The sequence below is a fragment of the Megascapheus bottae genome, chromosome 1, assembly GCF_031878675.1.
Source record: "Megascapheus bottae isolate mThoBot1 chromosome 1, mThoBot2.hap1, whole genome shotgun sequence".
Taxonomy (NCBI): Eukaryota; Metazoa; Chordata; class Mammalia; order Rodentia; family Geomyidae; genus Megascapheus; species Megascapheus bottae.
In genome coordinates, this window is record NC_143509.1 from 28,246,987 (window position 1) to 28,270,571 (window position 23,585).

A 23,585-nucleotide genomic window follows, 5' to 3' on the forward strand; every position below is an offset into this window, starting at 1 on the left:
GTTCCTCTGGGTTCCCAGAACCCACAGGGGGTGTTCCTCATGTTGATTGGTGACTTGGTTTCCCCCACCTGTCCTGGGGGGGGGTTCACAAGCGTCTGACAGCAGCAACCCCACTTCCCGGGAACCTGGTGACCTGTGGCTCTGCTGACTGCCAGGTGGTTGCAGGGGGGGATGGGGACTGGGTGGGCCATGGCTTGGTGGCACTCGCCGTGTGTGGCCCGCCCGCTGTGTGGCCCGCCATTCACCTCTGTGACTCCTGGAGCTGCCGCCGCTGCCTGCTTAGGGAGAAAGAGGGGGGCGTCAAGAGAGTTCAGGACGGGGGCGAGCCAGAGGAAACCCTAAAAATAAAGGTGGATATTTATAAACCTGGCGGGTTTGGGGGATAAATCCACACCGCTAAAGTGCTCTCCACCTTCCCCCACCCCACAGCCGCCTTTGTGGAGTCCGACAAGCTGCGGGGCTCAGCCCCGGGTTTCCCCCCTCCCCAGGTAACCAGTGGGGTGGGCTGTGGCTTCCCTGAGCCTGCTCTGGGCTCCCCCTTTCCCACTCCAAGCAGAGTCTGGTCAACCTTAAGTCCTTCTGTCCTTCCTTCCATCCTGAAGCCCTAGCTAGAGGATTTGCAGAGTACCCAAGTGCACTGGCTTCCCTCCGCTGCAGAGAAGAGGGGACCCTGGGAGAAGAGGGGGTCAGAGGATTTGGAATAAAACAAAGGCACCCCGGGGGAGCCTGGACCTGGGACCCGTGCCCTGTAACTCTTCCTGCCTCTGAAGCAGGGACTCTGATGCTGGAGGCAGGGGGTCTTGGGGTGCTGTTACCAAGGGGGATACTTGACATTCTGACTTAGGGGGACAGTGGGCTGGAGCGGAGAGAGGAAGCTGAGGCAGGAAGGAGGAGATGCTGGGCGCTGCATCTCCTGCCTGTAATTCTGGCTACTTCAGAGGTGGAAATCTGAGCATCTCAGTTTGAAGCCAGCCTAGGCAGGAGAGTTCCTGAGATGCAGCTCCAGTGAACCACCAGAAAAGGCGGAAGCAGAGTGGTGGCTCAAGTGGTAGAACACCAGTCAGGAGCCAAAGAAGCTCAGGGACAATGTTCAAGCTCCAGGACTGGCACAGACAAGAAAGAAAGAAGAAAGGATGAGGCTGGTTGCAGCCTCTTGGTCAACACTTGCCAGGCTGGGGTGGGGTGGGGTGAGGCGAGGAGGGGCCAGTTCCATCTCAGCACCAAATGAAAAACAAAACAAAAACAAAAACAGGGCCGGAGCTGCTGCTCTGTCGCGGCTCTGGCTGATACCCCAGAGATGGGGGGGTGCGTGGGAAATATGAAAAATCAATTGGCTTTACACTTCTGCACAGCCGAAAATTACCGAGCAGATAAGGGTGAGTCACGGCGGCCTTGGTTTTCACATTGTATATTTTTGTCTCTCTTTCTCCCTCCTCCTTCATGCTTGTCCCCCCCTCCCACCAGGCAGGCTGGCATTGGTGGCAGAGGGGGGGGAAGTGGTGGGGGGGGCACGTGGTTGGTGATATTCTCTGGTCTGAGTGTGGCATCCCCTCCCATTCTGCCCAGGTTCCAGGGATCCCCCCATGTTGGGTGTTTGAAAGAGCTCGAGTCAAGGGGTTCCATCTCTTCCTGGGACCTGCGTGGCCCCTGCTACTTTTAAGTTTTATTTTCAATTCATTTATATATAATCTTTGTTGTTAGCTCTTTGTAGAAAAAGCAGGAGGCTCCCGTCTGCCCTGATTTGGGGTTGGGGGGGGGGAAGAAATCCCAATTTTACTTTTTTCCGGATGCTCTGCTTCCCTCCCCACGACCGCACCTTTGTGCTTCTTGCAAACACAAATAAAATGAAGCAAAACAAATAAAAGAGGGGGTAGCCTGTGCGACCCCCTTCACCTCAGCCACCTCTTTGGGTCCGTGGCCTGGCCTCTCTGTTCCTGTAAGCGTGCAGCAAGGAGGGGGCTCTCAGGTCCCCCATCTCACGGACGGCAGCTTCCCTAGGATTTCTGGGTTGGGGGACCCTGGGAGGGAGCAGCCTGGCAGATGCCCTGCGTCTGGGTGGTCTCGTGAGTAATTGGGCACCGGTGGAAACTCAGGGCTTCTGAGGCGGGGGAGGTGACACGCTGTGTGTGTACAATGTAACGTCTCTGATCATCCCCACGATTAGGAAATGAGGGGCTGTCGGGGAAGGGGTCATTGCTCCTCCGCCACCCAGTGCCAGGCACCCCTCTGCCAAGCTTTCCCTGTTGGCTGGGTCCCCGCCCGCCTTCCTCTGGCCCTGTGCTGGACTCTGCGGCTGTATTGGGGAGAGTAAAGCAGAGGCCCAGAGAGGGATGTGCACCCACCTGGGCTCACACAGCCAGCAGAGTCCCCCACCCGGGGTGGGGGGGTCCCCACCCACCGTTCTTCCTGTGGCTCAGGGCCCGTTGGCAGGCTCTCGGGCTCCTGTTTTTTACCTGCAGTGGCGCTCCTTTTGAGGAGTTGTGGGGGGACTAAATGAGTGCACCTGCAGAGTAACCTATGAAATGTGGGGTGGTACCTTTTTTTTTCTTTTTATGGCTGTTTTGCTTTGAAGCCCCCCAGGAGACCCTCTGTTCTGTGGCAGGGCTTGCAGGTGGGGTCCCCACTCCACCCCAACCCCTCTGCAGGGTCTAGCACCGGGCCCGGGATGAGTCAGCTTGGAAACTGGGGCGCGCCTTCCCCGCCGCTGCGGCCTGTCTAATCAAGGCCGCCCCACTTCCGCAGAAGCTGAGCCATGGGGGGCCCCCTGCAAGGGCTGGGGGGGCAGGTGGCTGCCATGGGGGTATCACGGAGACCCCAGGAGGACTCCCGCCTTCCAGAGACCCTGATGGGATGAGGAGAGGTGGGGAGCCTTGCCCGGTTCCTTCATTTATTCATTCATTTACCCGAGCTTCCCTCCCTCCCTCCCTCCATTCTTTCGCTCGGTTCTGGTGGCACACTGGCCTCTGGGGACGCTGAGGGCCGTGTTCTGGATTCCAGTCCTAGCCCTGTTTCTGGCTTTAGGGTACAGAGATGGCCGCTGTGTGACTCAGTTTCTCATCTGTGAAATGGGTCCCTTGGGCTTGTGGCCCCCATGGCGGAGATCTGGCCAGGATAGATGCTGCGCTCCGCTGGGTAGACAGGCCGCAGTGCGGACGTGTCTGCCCTCCCCCCTCCCTCGCTCCTCCCCCCCATCCTGCTTTTCTTCCTCCCTCCCTCCTTTCTTTTCAAACTCAAAGTGAATAAAAAGCCACCTCTGGGTAGACCCAGAACCCCCACGCGCCAGGCTTTGCATCCCAGACCTCTCAGAGGGCAGCGAGGGCGGGCAGTGCACGGAGGGCACGGGCATATCTATGTGGAGGGGCAGCATTTTAGCCAAGTCTCCAGGGCCACTCCAGCCAGCGAGGGGACAGGAAAGCTGGCACTGGAGAGAAGAGGGGCAGGGGCTGAGGATGGTGACTGGAGGTAACGGGAGACAGGACAGCTGCCAATGGCAGCAGAGACCTTGGCACTCAGGAAATGTCCCTTGTTTCGGCAGTGTGCCTGGGCTCAGAGAGGCCGACTGGGCTAGGAGAATCCAAGCCAGCCCCCAAGGGGAAATTGAGGCAGGAGACACAGCCAGACTGTCACTGTCAGTCCCTGTACCCCTTATGGTGGGAAGTGGGGACCCTCCAGCCCTGAGGGACTCCAGCAGGACACCTGCCCCTTAGTGAAGGGAATGCAGAGTCTAGACAGAGACATGTTCTACTTAAAACAAGCGCTGGCCGGGCGCTGGTGTGGCTCACGCGTCATCCAGCTCCTCAGGAGGCTGAGATCTGAGGATCATGGTTCGAAACCAGCCAGGGCAGGAAAGTCCATAGGACTCCATCTCAATTGAACTACTCTGAAAATCGGAAGGGGCGCTGTGGCTCCAGTGGTAGAGCATCAGCCTTGAGAGGAAAAGCTCAGGGACAGCACTGGGCCCTGAGTTCAAGTCCCAAGACCGGCAAAACAAAAGCAGTGGCAGAGGGTGGGTTCCCGGCCTGGCCCCAGGCGCTCTGCTGCCCTCACATCCGCCCCCTTGTCTACCCCAGCCTCGTGCTAGGAGGGGAAGAGAAGGGGGATCAAAGTTCGGGGCCAGCCAGGGACAGTGGCTCCTCGGACCCCATCTTAGCCAGCAAACCAGGTGCCCTGGGGCCCTCCTGCCAGAGGCCAAGGCAGGCAGCCTGGCTGCCTGGCCGGAACTCCTCAATACAACCACCTCAGAAAAGCAAACAGAAACAGAAAACTTGGTCCTGAGTAGGAGTCTGGTGATGTCAGCAGTAAAGCAGAGGATCCTTGTTGGTGGCCCTGGCCGGGGAATCTGGTGACAGGCATGGCTGGAGTAGCTGGGGGAGACCCTGGCCTCCGGGGAGCCTGCAGCCCCCCCCTGCTTCAATGGCCTGCGGAGTGGACGATTTCTTCCTGAATTCAATTAATGAGCCTATTAAAAACTATTTATTTTCTCTGGCGGTTGTTTACTAAGCAGGAGATGGATTGGGTTGTGTTCACCAGTTCTCTCCAAGCAGAGGGGGCCATGTCTGGGCTCCTTAGCCCCAGGGCCTGGGGCCTGGAGGCCCCATCCAGGCTGTCTGATGTTGGGATCATTGAGATGCCCACACGGTTTGAAGGCAGGTCACCTGTGGGCGGGCCGGGGACAGGTTTCCCCGTGTCCCTTTTGTGCCATCTGATTCATTCTAGGATACATATGGAGGATTTCCTGGAACTGCCTTTCAAGGGAGGTGTCATGTGCTCTTTTCTAGTCTCATCTTCAATCCGGAGGAGGTGATGGCAGGTGCTCAGGCAGCCGTTTTGGGCTATGAGACAGGTGTCAGGGAGACTGGAGAATTAAAGAGATTGAGGGAGCCTGGATCTTGATGATTATGGGGTGGGCAGAACAAGTCCTGAAAAGTCCCCCTCCCACCCTGGTGATGGTGGGTTTCCCTTATGTGAGGAGAGAAATGACTCATCTCCTATGGATTGGGAATGTGGCTGTCCTTCCCTCCACACCCCAGAGCTTGACTCCCAAACTTTGCCTGAGGATGGGACTCATCACTGCCCCCTTGAAGCCCAGAGAAGTCGTGCCAATGGCCCAGGGTCGCATAGCAAGTGTGACTGAGCCAGGATTGGGCCATCCCTGTCTTTGTGTCTCTGCCATCCTGGCAGAGAAGGGTGAGGGAGCCCAACCCCCTTTGTCCCCGCCTCCTTCACACGGGGTACTCCTGGCCCCCACGTGAGTCCCCCCTCAGGTATCCCCACGGTTTGCTCAGCGGGGAGCAGGGTTTTTTTCCTTTGGTTGGTTGTGGGGCCCGGGTGCTCTTTCTTGCTCAACTTTGAGCCACAGCGCCATTTCCAGTTTTCTGGTGATTCATTGGAGAGCAGAGTCTTACAGGCTTCCCTGCCCGGGCTGGCTTTGAACTGAGATCCTCAGATCTCAGACTCCTGAGTAGCTAGGATTACAGACGTGAGCCACCAGTACCCAGCTGAGACCAAGTCTTAAAGACAACACTAGCAAGTACTTAATGACCACCTACTGTGTGCTGCCAGCTATGAGTGGGGACAATGGCCTTGTCTCTTCTCCATACTGCGGGTCCTGTCAGCTCAGCTGGTCCTTTGCTTTGCCCCGTCCGTCATCCCTGCCACCACCAGAGGGCACTCATGGGCGCAGAGTCCCCCCTCCTCCCTCCTCTGTCCACAGCCCCCCAGGACTCCCACCTCCCTCAGCGGCAAAGCCCGCTCCCTCCCTGCCCCTGGGCCTTGGCACGTGCTGTAAGTGTGATCTGCCGCTGCGGATATGAGCAGCGCTTGTTCAGGTCTCTGCCCTCCCCTCTCCTGCTTGGCTTGGACGCAAGGCGCCGCCCTGGCCAGCCTTCCACCAGCTGTGTTTTGCGCAGGTCCCGCTGCACCCTCTCCACGGCAGCCCAGGCAGAGTAGGGCTCTGTGCAAGGGTTTCCTGGGGTGAGGAGTGAGCTGGGAGGGGCTGGGGGGTCCCCACTGGCCGGTGGTGTCCTCCGCCTCCCTCGTTCTCACCTCGGCGTCCAGAAATATCCCTGTGAAAATAGCAGGGCCCGCGTTCTGCGCTGGCACTGGCGCCCACGCCGTGATGGGGCTGGCTTTGAACCTGACGCCGAGCTCGCGGTGCTCAGCGCGGGAAGGGCGGCCAGCTGAGGGTGCCGGCGTGGGTTGTGGGGTCTGAAGTCAGGCTGCTTGGCGGGGGCCTGCTTCACCCCCAGATCCCAGTGCCTGGTGGGCCTCAGTTTCCCCTTCAGGGAGGTGGGCGTGGCCACGTGTGGGGCCTCCCTGCAGAACTAGGTTTGAGGATACACAGGTGGCAGCTGATGAGGCCCAGAGAGCAGGCCCTGGCTTCCTGTGGCTGCCCCAGCAGGTGCCTGGCCCCGTGCGTGGGTACAGGCACTTCCGGCACCAGCCTGGGGGCGGGCCCAGCTGTCCCTATGGCTCCAGGCTGAAGCTCCGGGACATCCGGGAGGTATAGCGGCCACTGGCCAGGACAGAGCGTGTGTGGGGGAGGGGGGCTGGGGGATAAGCAGGGGAGGAAGGAGATGTGGGCCCTGCAGCTGGGCTGTGGTTGGACACCAGAAGCTGAGTCTCCGGGGAAAGGCCCGGCCTGTGCAAAGGTCCTGCAGGGGCACTGTCTTTTAACAGCTTTCTTTTTTTTGGTATATTGGGGGACTTGAACTCTGGGCCTGGGTGCTGTCCCTGGGCACATCGCTCAAGGCTATCGCCCTTCCTCTTGAGCCACCGCGCCACTTCCATTTCCTGGTGATTAATTGGAGATAAAAGTCTCATGGTCCTTAGTGCCCAGACTGGCTTTGAACCTCGGTCCTCAGATCTCAACCTCCTAAGTAGCTAGGGTGACAGGTGTGAGCCACCGCCAGCTCCATGGACACCTTTTGCAAGGCGAGGGCTCTGCCACTTGAGGCACAGCACCATCTCTGGCTTTTCCTGTGTGTGTGGTATGGAGGAATCGAACCCGGGGCTTCGTGCATGCTAGGCAAGCACTCTACCCCTACGCCATATTCCCGACCCTCTATGTTTTCTTTTATAGACCAGAAACTGACAGCCAGAGAACTTAAGTCACCTACCCAGCATCCCACAGTGCCAGTGGTTGGCTGTACCAGTGCTGTTGGCTAGGTGCTATTGGCTGTGTGTTTCCTACTTTCTGTCTTCCTTATTCACAGGAATATCGGGTCAGGGGTGGAGGCAGGGCAGAGCTGCAGCCCTGCTCTCTGAATTTATTATTATTATTATTATTATTATTATTATTATTATTATACTTGTCTTGGGGCTTGAACCCAGGCCTAGTCACTGTCCCTGAACTTTTTCTCAAGGCTAGCCTACCACGTGAGCCACAGTGCCACTCCAGCTTTTTCCATGTATGTGGTACCAAGGAATTGAGCCCAGGGCTTTGTGCATGTTAGGCAAGTACTCTACCACTTGGCCACATTCCCAGTCCCATCTCTGATTTTCTTGAACTCAGGGCCTGGGCACTGTCCTTGGGCTCTACCACCTGAGCCACAGCACCACTTCTGGCTTTTTCTGTATATGTGGTGCTGGGGAACGGAACCAGGGCTTCGTGCATGCTAGGCAAGCACTCTACCACTAGGCCAGGCTCCCAGCTCCTGGAGATTTTTTTTGTCAGTGGTGGGACTTGAACTCAGGGCCTGGGTGCTGTCTTTAAGCACTAGCGCTCTACCACTTGAGCCACAGCGCCACTTCTGGTTTTCTGATGGTTAATTGGAGATAAGAGTCTAATGGACTTTCCTGCCCTGGTTGGCTTTGAACCAGAATCTTCTGGTCTTAGCCTCCTGAGTAGCGCAGATTGCAGGTATGAGCCGCTGCTGCCTAGCTAGCTTCTCTGTGAATTTTAAGACCTGTGTGAACTTGAATTTCCTTCTTCCAGTTGGGACCTGTCCTACGAGGTCTCAGAGAGGTCCCTGGCTACAGGAAGCCCAGCATTCGGTCCCAGTTGCTTCAGATCCCACTTTTTCCTCCTCTGTGCTGTGTGACTCCCGGCCTCTCTGGTTGCCTCTTCTCTGTGTCTTCAGACCCCTCTTCTTGCACACTTAACCAGGTGGTGGTGATTCTTCAGGCATTGTTTTTGGCCAAGGTTTCATTCCTAGCTTTTGCCGAGGATTCCCAGGCCCCTGAGATCCACCAGGTCCCCAGAGCCCGGTCGGTCACAGAGGAAACTGCTCTACCCCTCGAGCCACAACTTAACCCCCACTCCAGCTGTTTCTCATTGATAAAGATGAACGATAAGCGGCTGGGAGTTTGGCCTAGTGGTAGCGTGCTTGCCTAGCATGCGCAAAGACCCCGGTTCCATTCCTTGGTACCTCATACATAGAAAAAGCTGGAAATGGTGCTGTGGCTCAAGGGGTAGAGCTCTAGCCTTGAGAAAACCCAAGAACAGTGCTCAGGCCCTGAGTTCAAGCCCCAGGACTGAAAAAAAAAAAAAAAAAGGATTGAAGACAAGGTCTCAAGTCCTCTGCTCCATCTGCCCTTTTTCCTGCTTCCTGTCCTAGCTGGGATGCGAGGTGTTTGTCACTAAGCCCCGTGTTCTCTGTGAAGATGAGGTCATGGACTGGACTTTGGTCCCCCAGTTGACCAGGAGCTATGACTCTCCCAATCTCAGCTTGATGTGTAGTTTCAGCTGCTGGGGTGACCGGTTGAGGCAGTGTCTGCTCACTTGCTGCTCCCAGTCCTCCAGATCTCAGCCCCGCACACAGAGGGGATGGCGAGCGTGAGGACCCGTGCCCAGGTGTAGCCTTCTGCTCCAGGTTCAAGTGACGCTGGAAGTGTCTTGATTTACCGGGACCTAGAGACACAGAGCATGCCCTGGGCCTCCCCGACCCAGGGCAGGCCTCCCCGAGACCCACCCTGCCACTGTGCTGGGTCCCAGGATGCCCTGCCAGCCCCGTGTCACCAGCCTTCACTGCATTGTAGCATTATTATCATGCTCACTATGTTGGCATGAGTACAAATGCAGGTTGACTGTTCTGCTCTCTGAATTCTCCACACATCTTTCTTCTTGGGGTGGGGGTGAGGGGTTGGTCAGTCGTGAGGCTTGAACTGTGGGCCTGGGTATTGTCCCTGAGCTCTTTTGCTCAAGGCTAGCACTCTACCCCTTGCGCCACAGCGCCACTTCCGGTTTTCTGAAGATTAACTGCAGATGAGAGTCTCGCAGACTTTCATACCCCGGCTGGGATTCTCAGCAGGTGTGAGCCGCCGTGCCTGGCTTCCACACATCTTGGGCCCCATGTTCTGTACTCTGACCCTGTAATAGCTGTCTTCGGGGCCGTGGTGTGCAATTTCACCCGTCCCTCCTGGCATGTACCTGTCCTCATACAAGGCGAGCCATTGGCTTGGTCATGCACAGGGACAAGGAAGGGGTAGAGAGGGAGCAGGTGGGCCTGGGGGCCACAAGGAGGACGTGGGCTAAGACCCTGAGGACCCCAGAGGAGAGAGGGAACTCTGCTCTCTGGTGCCCTTTGTCTCTGGTGGGAAGCAGAGGGGCCATGGCAGGGGCTGGGGGGCCAGGGCAGAGGATATGGTAGGTTCGGGAAGGATTTTTTTTTTTCCAGGACAGTTGGACTGATTGGCTAAGCAGTGGGGTGCAGAGGACTTAGGGTCCCCACCCTGGACAGCCTCAGTCACGCTAGCGTCACCTTGGTCTCCCCCTATCTACAGTAAAAACAGTGAATTAGGGCCCCGAATGGTGGTACTCAACACAGCACCAAACACAAGTACCGAGCACAGCAGCACCCAGTGGAGATTCCAGAGCAGCGTCCTCTCCTCCCTTGGTGTTTCCCACCCTCAGGGCTGCCAGCTCTAGATTTGGTGGTTTCCAGAATTCCCCTCCCCATCTCCCCTGGCTCTAGCCTGGCACCCGCCTCCCGCCCCTGCAAGCTTTGTACTCAGGGCCCAATGCCAGCTGGCCTTGGAGACCAGGGGCTCTTGTGAGCTTCCCCCCACTTTACACCCACAGTTCTTTCTGCCCCATTTCCCCCGCCACCCCCCCACACCATTGCCCCCCCCTCCGTGCTCCCACTAATGAAAAAAAAAGGAGCGGGAGGGAGTGAGCGAAATTATATACACACGAACATATAAAAATGAGTTTAGGATTGAGGCCAAGAACCACTTGCGCTTGGCTGGGCATTGTGGGTAATTCATCGCTCATTACCATAAAAGCCATAGCCCCGCTGACAGGCGGCTGTGGGGCTTTTGTTTAAGATTCTGATGGATGCATAATGTCTTTCCCAGCCCTGGGCCCCTGGTCCCCCCCACCTCTGCCCCTGCCCTCGCCTCCCCCCCCTAAAAAAGAGACGGCCGTGGGGGTCCCGGGGGCAGGGGGGGTTGGCAGCTCTGGCTGTGGGAGAGGCCAACAGGCCTTTGCCTTTGCCCCCACCCTGACCCTGAACCTCCTCATTTGTGGGTTTATGGGCTGTGCGCAGGGCCTGGCGTGTGTTGGAGGTGTCCTATGACTGGGGCAGGCCCTGCCCTGGGGGTGCTGGGGTGCCAGGCCGCGTCAGCCCCATCTCCTGCGGGGGACACACAGACACGGCCACTCCGTGGTTTGGGCCACTGCAGGAGGAGGAAGGGGCATCCCTGAGCCCCGGGCTCCACTTATTTTCCTGGCCAGATAATGGGGGTGGGTACGTTTCGGGGCACCTGTGTTGTTCCCTGGAAGCTGTCTCTCAGCTTTTCAGGCGATGCCATCTCCATAGATCCCAATGAATTTGGTCCTGGGAGCAGCTGAGGCTGTGGCCAAGGCCAGTGGACGTGGCTGTGTGCCAATAAAACTTTATTGACAAAATCACCCGGCGGGTTGCACACCACTCCTCCACCTGTCTTTGCTCTGCAGCAGCTGATCACCGGAGCTTCCCTCCCTCCTTCCTTCTCTCCCTCCCGGAAGGGATCCCTCCTTCCTTTCTTCACTTCCTGTGCTGGCTCGGGGTTCCACTTCTGGATCTTTGGTGGTTTATTAGAGATAAGAGTCTCCTAGACTTTCCTGCTTGGACTGGCTTCGAACTGTGGTCCTCAGATCTCAGCCTCTTAAGTAGCTAAGCTAACAGGGGGAGCAACCTCCCCCCTTTAGATAGTTCTCCTCCTCCTCCTCTTTCTCTTCTTTTTTGTATTGGTCATGGGCTTTGAACTCTGCCCCTGAGCTCTTCAGCTCAAGGCTACCATCCTACCCCTGGAGCCACAGCCCCTCTTCCCATTTTCTAGTGATTCATTAGAGATTAGAGTCTCAAGGACTTTAGTGTCTGATCTGGCTTTGAACCTCCATCCTCAGATCCCAGCCTCCTGAGTAGCTAGGATGACAGATGTGAGGCAAAGTCTCATGGCGTTGCTTAAGCATCTGTGGTGGCACTGCCACCAGCCAGCCTGGGCCTTCAGCCCTGGGCTGGGAGCTGAGTGTCACTAACCCATCAGTCATGCATGTGTAGGGCTTCCTTACTGGAGAACACAGATCTGGACTAGAAGACAAATATGCCAGTGGTTCTGGATGACAGGAAATGCAGCCCTTGTGACATAGCATAGGAGGGGTGGTTCTGAACCCTGGTGGCAGGGTAGGGGGTGATGAGAAAGACATGACTGAATATGTGTGCAGCCTGCGCAAAGGCCCTGGGGCCAGACAGAGCCTGGTTGAAGCCTGACTTGTTGGAGGAGCAGCCAGAAGGGGCAGAGAGGTGGTGGGGGGCAGTTGGTTGTGCAGGGTCCTGGGGCTGCAGGGAGGACATGTTACTTTGCCCCTGGGGGAGGTAGGTGGGAGCCCTGGAGGTCTGTGGGCAGAGGAGGAAGGGACTGGACTTGGAAGCTGCTGGGAGCAATAGTGGGTAGGGACTGGTTGAGAAGGAGCACGGAGAAGGGGAGAAGGATTTTGGAGAGAAATAGTTTTTCCAGGCCTGTAACCTTTGCAGTGGGGAAGGAAGGGGGTCCTGAGCCCCTGGAAGATCTGTTACCACCCTTCCTGTGGAAATGTGGAGGACAGGGAGTGGCAGGCTTGTCAGAGGACCCCCCCCCAGAGCGTGCTGGATCTGCCTCACCTGATGGAGGGCGCCCAGGGCCTGCTGGGGAGGAGAGGGTGGTGCTGGGACTGGTAGGGAAAAGGGGTGAATGGGGCAGAGGCACAGCTGGGTGTGCCTGGCCTGCCTGCGGGGTGCTGTGGGCGGTGGCTGGCCGGCACATGCCCGCCCAGTGCCCCAGGTGTCGAATGCCAGGCTGGGAGGGAAGCCACTGTGGGCACAGGCTGCAGCGTGCAGCGCGCCCGGCGGGGGAGGAAGCTGCCACACCAGTTCATTCTGCTGGAGGGCACGGGGTTCGGAGACTTTAGGGGGCTTAGGCCCCTGAAGGAGCTGCCTCCTGTGGGGGAGTCCTGTGGCAGAAAGAGGGGACCTGGCTGTGTAGCTGGGCCGATGGTAAGGGGTCCACGCCTTTAATCCCAGCCACGGGAGGCTGAGGCCAGAGGAAGGAAGGGGGTTCCAGCTGAGCCAGGAGCTCCAGTACCAAGAGCCTCACAGACAGACAGACAGACCCCACCCCTGCACACGGTGTGTGTGGGGGGGGGTGTCCAGTAGCCCTCCCCCCATTTTCTGGCAAAGTGTGAATGAAAGTGGCCTGATGCTAACCCAGTCTGTTGAGGCCCAGGATGGGATTGTGGGTAATTTTTATTTTCTTCTTCTTGCTGATTTTCTCTCATTTTCTGCTGCACGCGCCTATTTTATAATTAGAAGGAAAAGTTATTTTGAAAAAAAAAATTGTGTCCAAATGTCCCAGCTGCAGGAGCGGACGTGATCCGGCCGGCGCCCCTCCCCCCCTTCCACCCCTCCAGTGGCCTCCCGAGTGTGGTCCCCAGGACGTGGTAATGGGAGGCCTGGGGGTCCAGGATGGGCTCCCTGGGGGAGGCAGCCCTAGCCATAGAGGCTCTGGGACCAAACCCCACCAAATGCATTCTCACTTCCCTTCTTACCTAACCACATGGCACAACCAGCCGTCTACCCAGAATCTCCCTCCCTCCCTCCACCTCCTCCTCTTCTCTGCTCACAGCCCTCCATGGCTCCCACTTCCTCAGGGCAAAGCCCAAGTCCTCCCTGCAGCCCACGGTCCTGCATGACTCCCACCCCTACCCCCTGCTCCCTCCTCTCTGAGCCCTCCCCATCCTGTCCTGCTCCAGGGCCTTTGCACATCCAACTGTTTGCATTCATCTTTCCCCCCCTGAACATGCATACTTCTTGGTTTGGTTTTGTTTTTGCTGGGCCTGAGCTTGTTTTGTTTTGTTTTTTCTCTCAAGTCAAGCACTCTACTACTTGAGCCACAGCTCTACTTCTGGCTTTGGTGTTTAAGCGTCTCAGGGGGCTGGGAAGGTGGCCTAGTGCTAGAGTGCTCACCTGGTATGCATCAGGCCCTGGGTTCCATTCCTCAGGACCACATATACAGAAAAAGTTTGTAAGTGGCTTTGTGGCTCAAGTGTTAGAGTGCTGCCCTTGAGTAAAAAGAAGCTGAAGGACAGAGTCCAGGCCCTCAATTCAAGTCCCCATAATTGCTCCCCCCCCAAAAAAAAAAAATCAAGAGACTGCCAGGGCTTTGAACTTTGACCCTCAGACAGGCATGGGACACAGTGCCTGGCTCTGTGCCTGCTTCTTTGAAATGCCCTTGTCTCTTTCTCTGTTTGCACAGATGTCACCTTCCTCTTCCCTCTTCTGTGTGAGTCTCATCCGCCTCGCCACCGGGCCCACTGCACGCCACCTCACGACGTCCGTGCTGTGTTTGGCTTTTGGTTCTGGGCACCAGCCAGGACCCCTCAGCCTTGGTCGCTGCCATGTGGGGAACCTGGCTTGGCATTCAGTGTGCAGCACTGCTTATGAGGGCTCCCGGTCCTGGCCTGGTGTGGGTGTGGGTGTGGGTGACAGTTCATGCTTCCTGAGCACGCCCCTCACCCCCCCAGGTGTCAAGGGCCTGTGCTGGCTGCTGGGTCACAGCGTTGTCCAGGCTGGTAGGGTGGGGATGGGGGTGGTGACGGCTGCACTCCTGGCCCTCTGCTGTCATTGCTGTCAAATGGGGACGGGAGGTTGTCTCTAGGGAGACAGGCGGGAGGCCAGGAGAGGCACAGGCAGCCGGGGAAAGGGTGGCTGGCCTTTGGCCTTGAGGATGTTCATGACACAGCCTGTCTTGATGCAGGGCCGGCCCCTCCGTGGGTCCTCCGTGGGTCCACCGTGGGCCTTGCTCTCAATGTTCCTGACACCCCGCTGTGTGCCATATGGGGGTGGGGCGCTCGCGTGTGCCACTCTTTGCCTGTGGAGAAGTCCCAGGGGCCAAGTCTGCTATCCAGGGGCCCAGGCCCAGGCCACTCTAGAATGAGGGGTTCTGTAGAATGGGAAACTAGGCACAAACGGGTAAAGGGTCTGTGTGCGCCCCAGCTGAGGATGCACTGGATGTGGAGAGGGGGCAGGACCCCCCTTCCTCCCGCACTGGGGGTGGGGGAGCTGCTACAGCTTGGAAGGGTCCTCAGAAAAATCAGAGGGGCTTTCCATTTGTGGTGAATTCTCCCTCCTGCTGCGGGTCTTCCTGAATCCGGTAAGTTTCCTGCTCTCCAGTCCCTCTAGCTAGGCCCTTGGGGTACAGGAGAAAGCGGACGCCCCCTCCACCGTGTGCAGCCGCCAAAGGGGTTCCCCCTTTGCTTTTCCCCTGATCGGGTGTGGGTGGCCGGGGAGGGAGCCCCCCCCGGGGTGCCCCTCCTTGTGCCCCTCCCTGCAACCCGTGCCAGCCTCCCAGAGCCCCCCTCCCCTCCTCTGGCCCGCCTCCCTGCAACTCTCCTCCCTGCGAACCCCCTCCCCGCACCCCGCCCCGTCAGGATCGGGTGTCCCGGCCTGGCACCACTGCATCTGGTTCCAATCTGCCCCCTCCCCCCGCGCAGAGTGGTGTCTGGGGCGGGGCCTTGGCCACGGGGGGCCCCCAGGGCCCTCGCGGGTGGGAGCCTCGGGCCCGGCACCCCGCTTCGGCTGGGAGCGGGTGCGGGGCGCCCCGGGGCGCGGGGCGCGGGGAAGCCGGGAAGCGTCTCCTACCCGGCTCGGGCCTGGGACTGCCTCCAGCTCCCTCACGCGTTGCCATGGCCACGGCCAGAGCAACAGGAGGGGGTGCCCTAAGTGGGGAACCACGCGCACCCCCGGGCTGCCCTGACGCCCCACCCAGAGCCCCAGCGCCCCCGGACGGGGGGGGGAGCCCCCACTTCCGGCCGGGACCCCGCCCACCCGCGCATCTCACCCAATCCCGTTTCTCTCCCCGCCCCATCCCACCCTCGGCCCCGCCCCTCCCACCCTCGGCCCCTCCCCTCCGCGGGCCCCGCCCCTCCCACCCTCGGCCCCGCCCCTCCCACTCGTGGCTCCGCCCCCGGGCCGGGCGCTGGGCCGCGGCCTCTCCCGAGTGCTCGCGGCGCTGGGGGCCGGGCCGACCGACCGACGGCGCTCGGCTCGGCGCGGGCAGACGGACCGGAGCAGCGAGGCAGCCCGAGGCCCGCGCGGTTTCCGGGACGCGGGCCCCGACCTCCACGCCGCGGGTGAGTGCGTCGGGGCCGCTCTCCCGCCCAGGCCCTGGTCAGCGCGGGGCTTTGTCCGCTTTTCCAGTCCCCCGACCCCGGGGCTCCACGCCTGCGGCCCCCACGGCCCTGCGAGCCCGCGCCCCGCGCCCCGCACGCTCCCGCCCCGCCGGCGGGGCCCCGAGCCGCGCCCGGCCCGCGCGAGGACTTGGGAAAAGTGCAAAGTGCGGACCGTTATGCCGGGCGCCTCCCCTCCCCCTCCTCCTCCTCCCCCTCCTCCCTCGCTCTCCCCTCCCCCTCCCTCCCCCTCCCTCCGCCCCTCCGCCGGGGGCGGGCGCTGGGCGCTGGCGGGGGACCCAGGGTCGGGAGGGCCCCCAGCAAGCCGCAGCTAAGTTTTCCTCGGAGCGTCTGTCTCCGTGGACCCAGGGGTGGCTGCGAGGCCCTGGGACCTGGACCACAAAGCCAGGACGAGGATGTGGTCCAGGGAAGGCCTCGGGTCACCCCTGCTGGGCCTGGGGAAGGCGGCTCCCTCCTTCCCGGCCCCGCGCCGCCCGAAGCCCCTGTATGAGCACCCTGAACCCAGGACTCCCCCAGCCCCTCCACCCCTCCAGCCTCCCCTGGCCGACCCTCAGGGCAAACAGTGGACACACCTGGCAGCCCAATCCAGCCCTGCCGCCTCAGTTTCCCACTCATGAGGAGTGATATGGATCAAGTGTCCGGCTAGGCTGGGCACACAATAGGTGGCGCGATGTGTGCAGAGGCTTTGTCACCTCCCTGAGGTTCCACAGCCCCTCTGGTGGGACTGGGACTGGGACTGGGGCTGGGTAGGCAGGTGCCCAAGGTACAGGAAGCCTGGGTGGGTCCTGGGCCCACCCTGGGCACCCAGAGGGGCGTCCTGGGGGAGCCAGCTTTGGAGACTACGCATGGGTTTTCACCGATGGTGGGGGCTGTGGATGATTCTGGAGGAAAAAGCAGGGCTTGGTGGGGGTTCAGCCTGGGAAGGGGGCGCCTAGCACAAGGCCCTGGGTCTGAGGGCTGCCCTCAGGGTATCTGGCTGCGGAGGAATTCTTGAGCTCTGTTGGCAGAGCAGGAGGAGCCTTGGCAGGTGTGTGGCCTGGCAGGATGGCACCCAGACGGTGGGCTCTCACAATCCCCCCAGGACCTGCCTGGGACAGGCTGGCCAGGGTGAGTGACAGCCCACTTCAAAGCCTCAGTTTCCCTACCTATCAGGTGGGAAGAGACCCTGGCACAGAGCAGGTGGGACTGTTGTTCCTTCTGGGCTGGGCCGGGCCTCTCCCACTGCTGGCCATAGGGACCCTCAGGGGACAATGTCTGAGCTTTTGTGTTTTCCCAATAGAAACGGATAGTCCATTAAGGCCGGACCCTCTGGATTCAGGAAGGGACACGTGCCTGGTGTCCATGCCTGGGGCATGGGCGTGGAGGCCCTGGGGGAGGTGCTCTCAAGCACTGGTGTCCGGGACACGCCTGGTGAGACAGCCTATGGGCTGCCGGCCGTGGCCTGGACTATAATCCCTCTTTATTCTCCTTGGTCTGCCTGCCTGCGTGGGCTCACAAAGCCAATCGCATGACCCGTTCTCCCACACTCACCACCCCCCAAAATGCAGCTCTGGAGTCCTCAGAGGCCTTTGCCGCCCCCTAGTCCTATCCCAAGTGTGGGGCCCTGCTCTGAAAGGCAGTCAGGGACCTTTGCTCATCCTCCAGGTCTCCCTACAGCCCTCCTGGCCACTCGGCATCCATAGCAGCTCACCCGACAACCAGTCCCTTTTAGTGGCCTCCACCTGTCTGTGGGGGCTTGTGGGCAGCTCCCTAGCATCCAGTCCCCCATCCCAGGAGGGGCAGGGTGGAGGACTGGCCAGGCACCAACCTGGCTGGGGCCTTCCCTGCCCAGGACTCTGCTGGCCTATGGGTCCCATCCACCTCTCCTTACTCTGGGTGCTGCTGCTTCTGAGGAGACTCTGTTACCATGCACTCTTTACTTTCCAGCCAATTAATAATGTTAGATCTGGGTGCACGTGCAAAGGCCCTGAGGCAGGATGTACCCCAGCGGTGGAGGCAGGAGAGCAGTTGGTACAAGGCCTGTAGGCCACAGGGGACTTTTGAACTTTGAGCTTGAGGGAGGTGGGCACCATAGAGGGCTGAGGGGGAGGGGAGAAAGGAGGGCCTGACTGAACTCACTGGTGCCCACTGGCAGCTGTGAAGGGCAGAGCAAGAGCAGAAGCTGGTTCAGGTGGGTAGGTGGAGGGCTTGCTGGTAATTTTAGGCTGACCATGGGCTTTGTAGGGGGTACTAGAGTATAAAAAATTGGTTTTGGGGTGGAGTCTGGGCTTGGTATCTGCCTGACCTGTGGGCCCTGGATGGGGCCCACCCTGTGTGTGTGGGGGTGGGGAGGTCAGCCCAGAGGTCTCCCGTGAGGTCCTACAGAGGCAGCTGATACCAGGGACCTCCTGTCCCTGTGTCCCATCTGCATATGACTCCCGTCTGTGGCCCCTGGGCTATGGGTGGGCTTTTTGCCTCCATTTCCCAAGCAACTCTCAGGCCTGCAAGCTGACTCTAGTGACCTGGGCTCAACCCCTCTCATTTGTGGCCATAGCCATACAGATGGCTCTGGGTGGGGCAGGCGCTGTGGTCACCCAGCCCCAGTGGGCACTGCCTTCCTCCCTGCTTGAAGATGCTGGGTCTTTATGGCCAGCGTGGGAGCTGGGCTCGGGTGTGTGTGTCCATCCATCCTGTACCCTTGCCCGCCTGAGTCCACATGTGTCTGTAGTCTGACTGTGCACATGGGCGGGGGGCAGCGTGTTTTCTTTGGGTGTGTGGTATCTGCTGGTCTGACTGTGTGCTATCTCTGACTTACTATGGGCTGTGTGCCCATCCATCTGGGTGTGACCCCCCAGCTCAGAATCTCCTGGGAGCAGCTGTCCCGAACCTCTGCTTCAGCTGGCTTTTTGGGGTGGTGCTCAGGCCTGGCGCCCTGGCTCAGGTGTGCCCGTGTGTGTCCAGCTGGGTGCATCTGGGTTGCGTGGCTGTGGTCTGTCTATGTGTGCATCCGAGATTTGTGTGGCCGTGGTCCGACGGCGTGCTGAGCCCTTGTCCTACTTTCTCCTGTCCCCTGGGACTTCACCGGGTCACCACTGATTGTCAGCCACCCTCGGGGCTGGCCTGGGCCGGTGACCACAGTGAGTATTTTGGGAGGCAGAATCACAGGGTGGCTCTGGGCTCTGTGGCATGGCCGGGACCCACCCAGGAAGCAGCCTGGGTGTGGGGGAGCCCCCGCACCCTTCTGCCTGGCTTTGGCCGAAGTGGAGATGGGGGGACCGGGTGCCCCTGAAGAGCGGGCCTGGGGCCGAGGCCAGAGCCAGCACTCACCTCTGACCAAGCTTCCTGGGGCAATGGCTGCCGAGCCCTGCACTGTCTTCCTGGAGGTCGGGAGCCACGGGAGACAGAGTGAGCGAGTGAGCCAGCGGCCGGCAGGCACGTTTGGGGACCCTGTGTCTGAGTCAGTTGTGGGGGCCAGGCCATCCCCAGAGAGGCTCATTAGAGAGTCAGAGCCCCATTTTCTTCTCTCTGCAGCGGGATCCATCTTGGGATGAGTTCTAGGCAGTCGATGCCTCCCGTGCTGGGATTCCAGGCTGGGGCCGCCATCCTGCGCCTGTGGGGCGGCCCATCAGTCCTGAGCTTCTCTGCCCAACCTAGTCCACACCGTCACACACCTTTCCCTTAAGAGGGCTCCTTCCTAGGCCAGGGACTGGGGACCCCTCCTCCTCGGCCCCCGGATCCGCCTCTTCCTCACGGCCCTTCTGTTGTCTCTGCAGACGCTGCCCCATTGCACGCTCAGGCCTCGGTGTGAGGGCCGGGGCCGACCCGCCAGGGCGGAGGACGCTGTCCAGCATGGCGCCCACCCGGGGGCCCCGCGTGGTGTCCGTGGCGGGGCCCGTGGGCCTCTTCCTCGTGCTGCTGGTCGGAGGCTGCGGGGCAGAAGGTAAGACGTGGGCCGGGCGCCGAGCATGTTTGTTTCCAGGGCTATGAGCCCCACTCTCTGGGGCTCTGTGAGATGACCCCTGCTCCTCCCGGGGTCCTCTACTCCTCTCTGGGGGGTGTCCCTGCGCCTTCCTGAGACTCCCCTCATGTCCAGGCTGCTCACCCACTATGTGCAGGGACCTTAGGACTCAGCACCCTGCAGAAGGAAAAGAACACCACGAGTGATGGACTCATGGCTGGCAAACCTCCCCAGGCTGGGACCCCAGCTTGAGTGTCAGGGATGGGGTACCTGGGTAGGTAGGAGTCCACTGATGAAAGCCACCTTCCAGGTGGGACAATCTAGAGGTAAAAGAAGTTGGTGTAGCTCAGAGGTGGACAAGGCTGTGATGCCAGCGCCCGCTGCCCCCTTGCCACCCTCACACACCTGTAGGCCTGCCCTCTCCGCTGGCTGGTGTGCACTCTGGGGACACACTTGCTTTGTGTGCCAGGCCCTGACTGTACACAGTAGGCCTGCGCTGGCTGGACATGGCTGCTCTGTGCTGGGCTTTTCCTGCTTTCATGGCAGTGTTAATAAATGCAAATTTTAGTGAAAGTCCAGGTTGGCACCTCCTGCCTGAGCAGAGGACATTGCCCCCTGCCCTCCACAAAGCTGGGGAAACGGAGGCACTGGGTGGTGACAGTGTCCTCACAGGTAGCATGTGACTGGGTTGGGTATGCTTACCTTTCCACTCATTCCTTTAAAGATGGGTTGGTTTTGTGCCACTCCTGGGACTTGAACTTGGGGCCTGGGCGTTTTCTCTCACTCAAGGCTGGTGCCTGAGTCATAGCTCCACTTCTGGGGTTTTGGTGATTAAGATAAGAATCTCACGGACTTTCCTGCCTAGCCTGGTTTCAAACCATGATTCTTGGATGGCAACCTCGTGAGTAGCTGGGATTGCAGATGTGAGCCACGGTGCCTGGCTTGTTTAGTTTTTTACTCACAGTCCAGCTGTACAGCCTGGCCTGCCCTGCCCTGGGCTCCAGAGTGCACAGGGCTGGTCCACGGGTAGGTTCCAGGGACTGCTCTTTGCGGAGAGCCGTCCTGTGTGTGTTTGGACGCTTCTCAGCACCCTGATGCCCTCAGTGCCCCACCGCCAGTGGTGCCTCTCATTCAGGTACAGTGTGGGCTGTACCGACCATCACACAGCCCCTTGCCAGCAGGGAAGCCAAGGCTGCACAGTTGAGGCCAAGGTTGCTGAGTTCACATCCTGGCTGTGACCGGACAAGCCTGTGCTCTTGTGAGCTCATTCAGTGATTTTTGACGGAGCTCCTGCCAGGGCTGGATCCTGGTGGAGGCCCCTTCCCAGGCTGGCACCCTGGTGGGAGCTTCAGTGAACAGGGTGAGGTGGCTTCTGGAAGGGCTGGGGGAAGAGCTCTGTGAGGAGCCAGGGGAAACGCGTCCCTGGGGGACTCAGTCGTTGCAAAGGCCCTGGGGCCCGGGGCGCAGCAGGGAGGTGCTTGTGAGCAGAGAAGAGGAAGAGAGGACAGGGAAAGGACAGGTGGCTGCAGGAGGACCTGGGCTGGCGCCATACCATCCCCGTGACTGTGCATACCCATGAGCCTGAGGCCAGGAGTTCAGGACTGCTGTATCCTGGAGACTTTGTGACCTGTGTGGCGTTGGCAGTGACACTAACTCAAACCTCTTCCCTGTCCCCACAGCTGGGACGTGGGGACCCTAGGAGGTGGGGTGCTGAGCCTGAGCTCTGGCCCCTGTGGGCTCCGTGGAGGGGTCTGGCCCTCAGGACTGTGCCCAGGGTCACTGGCTTGGCAGGGGACCGGCACACGGCTTGTGTGTCCCCATCCCGAGGGAGGGAGGTAGTGCAGAAACTGGTCCAGGGAGGCCTTCCCAGAATGCTGTGGGCCGAGCTCCCCAGCCCTGGCATGGCTGCTTCTGTGGAATCTGCAATGGAAAAACAGAATCAGGGCCAAGCCTGGCCTGGGCGGGAGACCGGGAGTCAGCTTGGGCTTCTCTGGGAATTGTGCTCTTAGCCCATGATGGGGTCATGGGGACCCCTAGTCTCCCCCACATGCCTGTCTCAACAGGTGTGTGTCTGCAGCTGTGGGGTTCAGGCTTGGCTCTGAGCTGTGTGGCAAACCTGCCCCCATCCGCGGGGGGAGGCTCGCCTGTGCAGGATGGGCACTGGGCCCCAGGCCTGGCATGGGCGGGGCTTCGAGGGCACCCAGGCATTCACTAATGAGGTACTATGGGGAGGCGGTTGTGTCCTCCAGACCAAGCAGGTGGGAGATCAAGGCTCCGGTTGTCAGAGAGGAAGTGGTGAGACCCAGGAGCCTGGCCCCGTGGGGCGGGCGGAGGACACCAGTGGAGGGACAGCCACAGGCTCTTGGGGATTGGAGGCTGCAGTGACTTTGTCTTAAGGGGGGGGCAGCTCAGTACTGTCCTTCCCCACCCCAACCCGAGGACCACCATAGGTGGCTCACAGAGGGAAGTGAGGCCCAGCCAGGCTCAGCCGGGTTCGGAGCCAGCCCAAGCCAGGTCTAGGGGAATCAAAACTCCTGGGGAAGTATCCCGTGTTCCAAGGGAGCCCAAGAGATCCCTTGTCCTGACACCAGCTGCTCAGAGACCGCCCAGTTCAACCCACGCCTGTCCTCACTCCCAAACCACCACGCTGAAAACCAAAATCGCCAAGCCCTGCTTTTGCTCTCTCTCTCTTTCTCTCTCATTTTTTTTTTTTTTTTGGTCATGGGGCTCTGCTGTCCCCAAGCTCTTTCTCTCAAGGCTGATGCTCTACCACTTGAGCCACAGCTCCACTTCTAGTTTTCTGGTGGTTCACTGGAGATAAGAGTCTCACACACTTTCCTACCCAGGCCGGCTTTGAACCATGATCCTCAGATCTCACCCTCCTGCATAGCTGGGATCACAGCACCGGCTTCTTTCTTTACTTTAGCACCTGCTCATTTCATAAAACAATTATATTGCATGAGTGCTGGGGAGGGCAGCATCCGCCCGCCACCCCCACGTCCCTCTACATGCACCATGTGCCTGCTTCCCTGCTGGGCAGTGCCTTCCCCCTCACCACTGCATTGTGCGCCCTGCCCTGCTGGGTCACATTGTGCCCTGGGCCAGCACTGGCGGCCCCTGAGCGAGTGGGTACAGGTCTGCTTTGTGGTGCCGCTGGAGGAAAGCCAGGCTTGGGCCTCAGTTTCCCTGTAGACAGAAGTCAGGGCGATGGTGGTTGAAAGGACTGGGTTGGGAGCGCCTGCCTCCAGCTCACACTGGACCTCCAGTGCCACTGCTGCCTCCCTTCGAGCTGCCTTGGTTTCCCCACTAGGGAAGTGAGATCATGTTATCCCCTCCTAGTCTTAAGGTTCAGCTGGTCATCCCCGAAGGCCTCCAGAATCTAAAATTGGGGGTCCCGGAGACTCAGGTACCTCCACCGTGGTGTCCAGGGGTGCTGGGTCTAAGCTGGCTGTGGCCACCCCTTCTCTGCTTCCTCTTTCTTCCTCCAGCCCATCCGTGGCCCGTGTGGCTGGATGGAGGACAGGGTCGGTGGGTGAACCCCGCAGGTCTGAGCCACCCCTCACAGCTGTCCCTCTTTTTGCCGAACCTCCAGAGCCGCCGAGATTTATCAAAGAACCCAAGGACCAAATTGGTGTGTCTGGGGGCGTGGCCTCGTTTGTGTGCCAGGCGGCGGGTGACCCCAAGCCTCGCGTGACGTGGAACAAGAAGGGCAAGAAGGTCAACTCCCAGCGCTTCGAGGTGAGTGGCGCGGGAGGCTGCGTCCTGGAGCACCCTCGTTTGGCCAGCACTGCCTGCCAGGCCCGCCTCCCCCAGGCCCCGCCTCCCCCGGGCCCTGCCCCTCCAAGGCCACGCCTCCCCGGGCCCCTCCCCTCATCGGGCCCCGCCCTCCACAGGCCACACCTCCCTGGGCCCCGCCCCTCCCCAGGCCCCACCTCCCCTGGGCCTGCCCTCCCTAGGGCCACGCCTCCCCGGGCCCGCCTCCACAGGCCACGCCTCCCCGGG

The 23,585-nt window shown here is 60.0% G+C and overlaps 1 protein-coding gene across 6 annotated transcripts in view; it reads left to right on the plus strand.

Annotated features, from left to right (window-relative positions):
* Positions 1–1,361: 1,361 nt before the first annotated feature.
* Positions 1,362–23,585, plus strand: part of Ptprs (protein tyrosine phosphatase receptor type S) — a 57,969-nt gene continuing 35,745 nt past the window's right edge. For 5 of the 6 annotated variants that reach the window (XM_090340501.1, XM_090340484.1, XM_090340474.1 and 2 more), the window contains exons 1-2: positions 19,399–19,565; positions 23,176–23,321. In XM_090340501.1, coding sequence (XP_090196627.1) covers positions 19,475–19,565; positions 23,176–23,321 — 237 coding nt within the window. In that variant the 5' untranslated portion in view covers positions 19,399–19,474. Of the gene's footprint in view, positions 1,377–19,398; positions 19,566–23,175; positions 23,322–23,585 lie in introns of those variants that run through there. The other variant, XM_090340465.1, reaches the window with a different exon arrangement.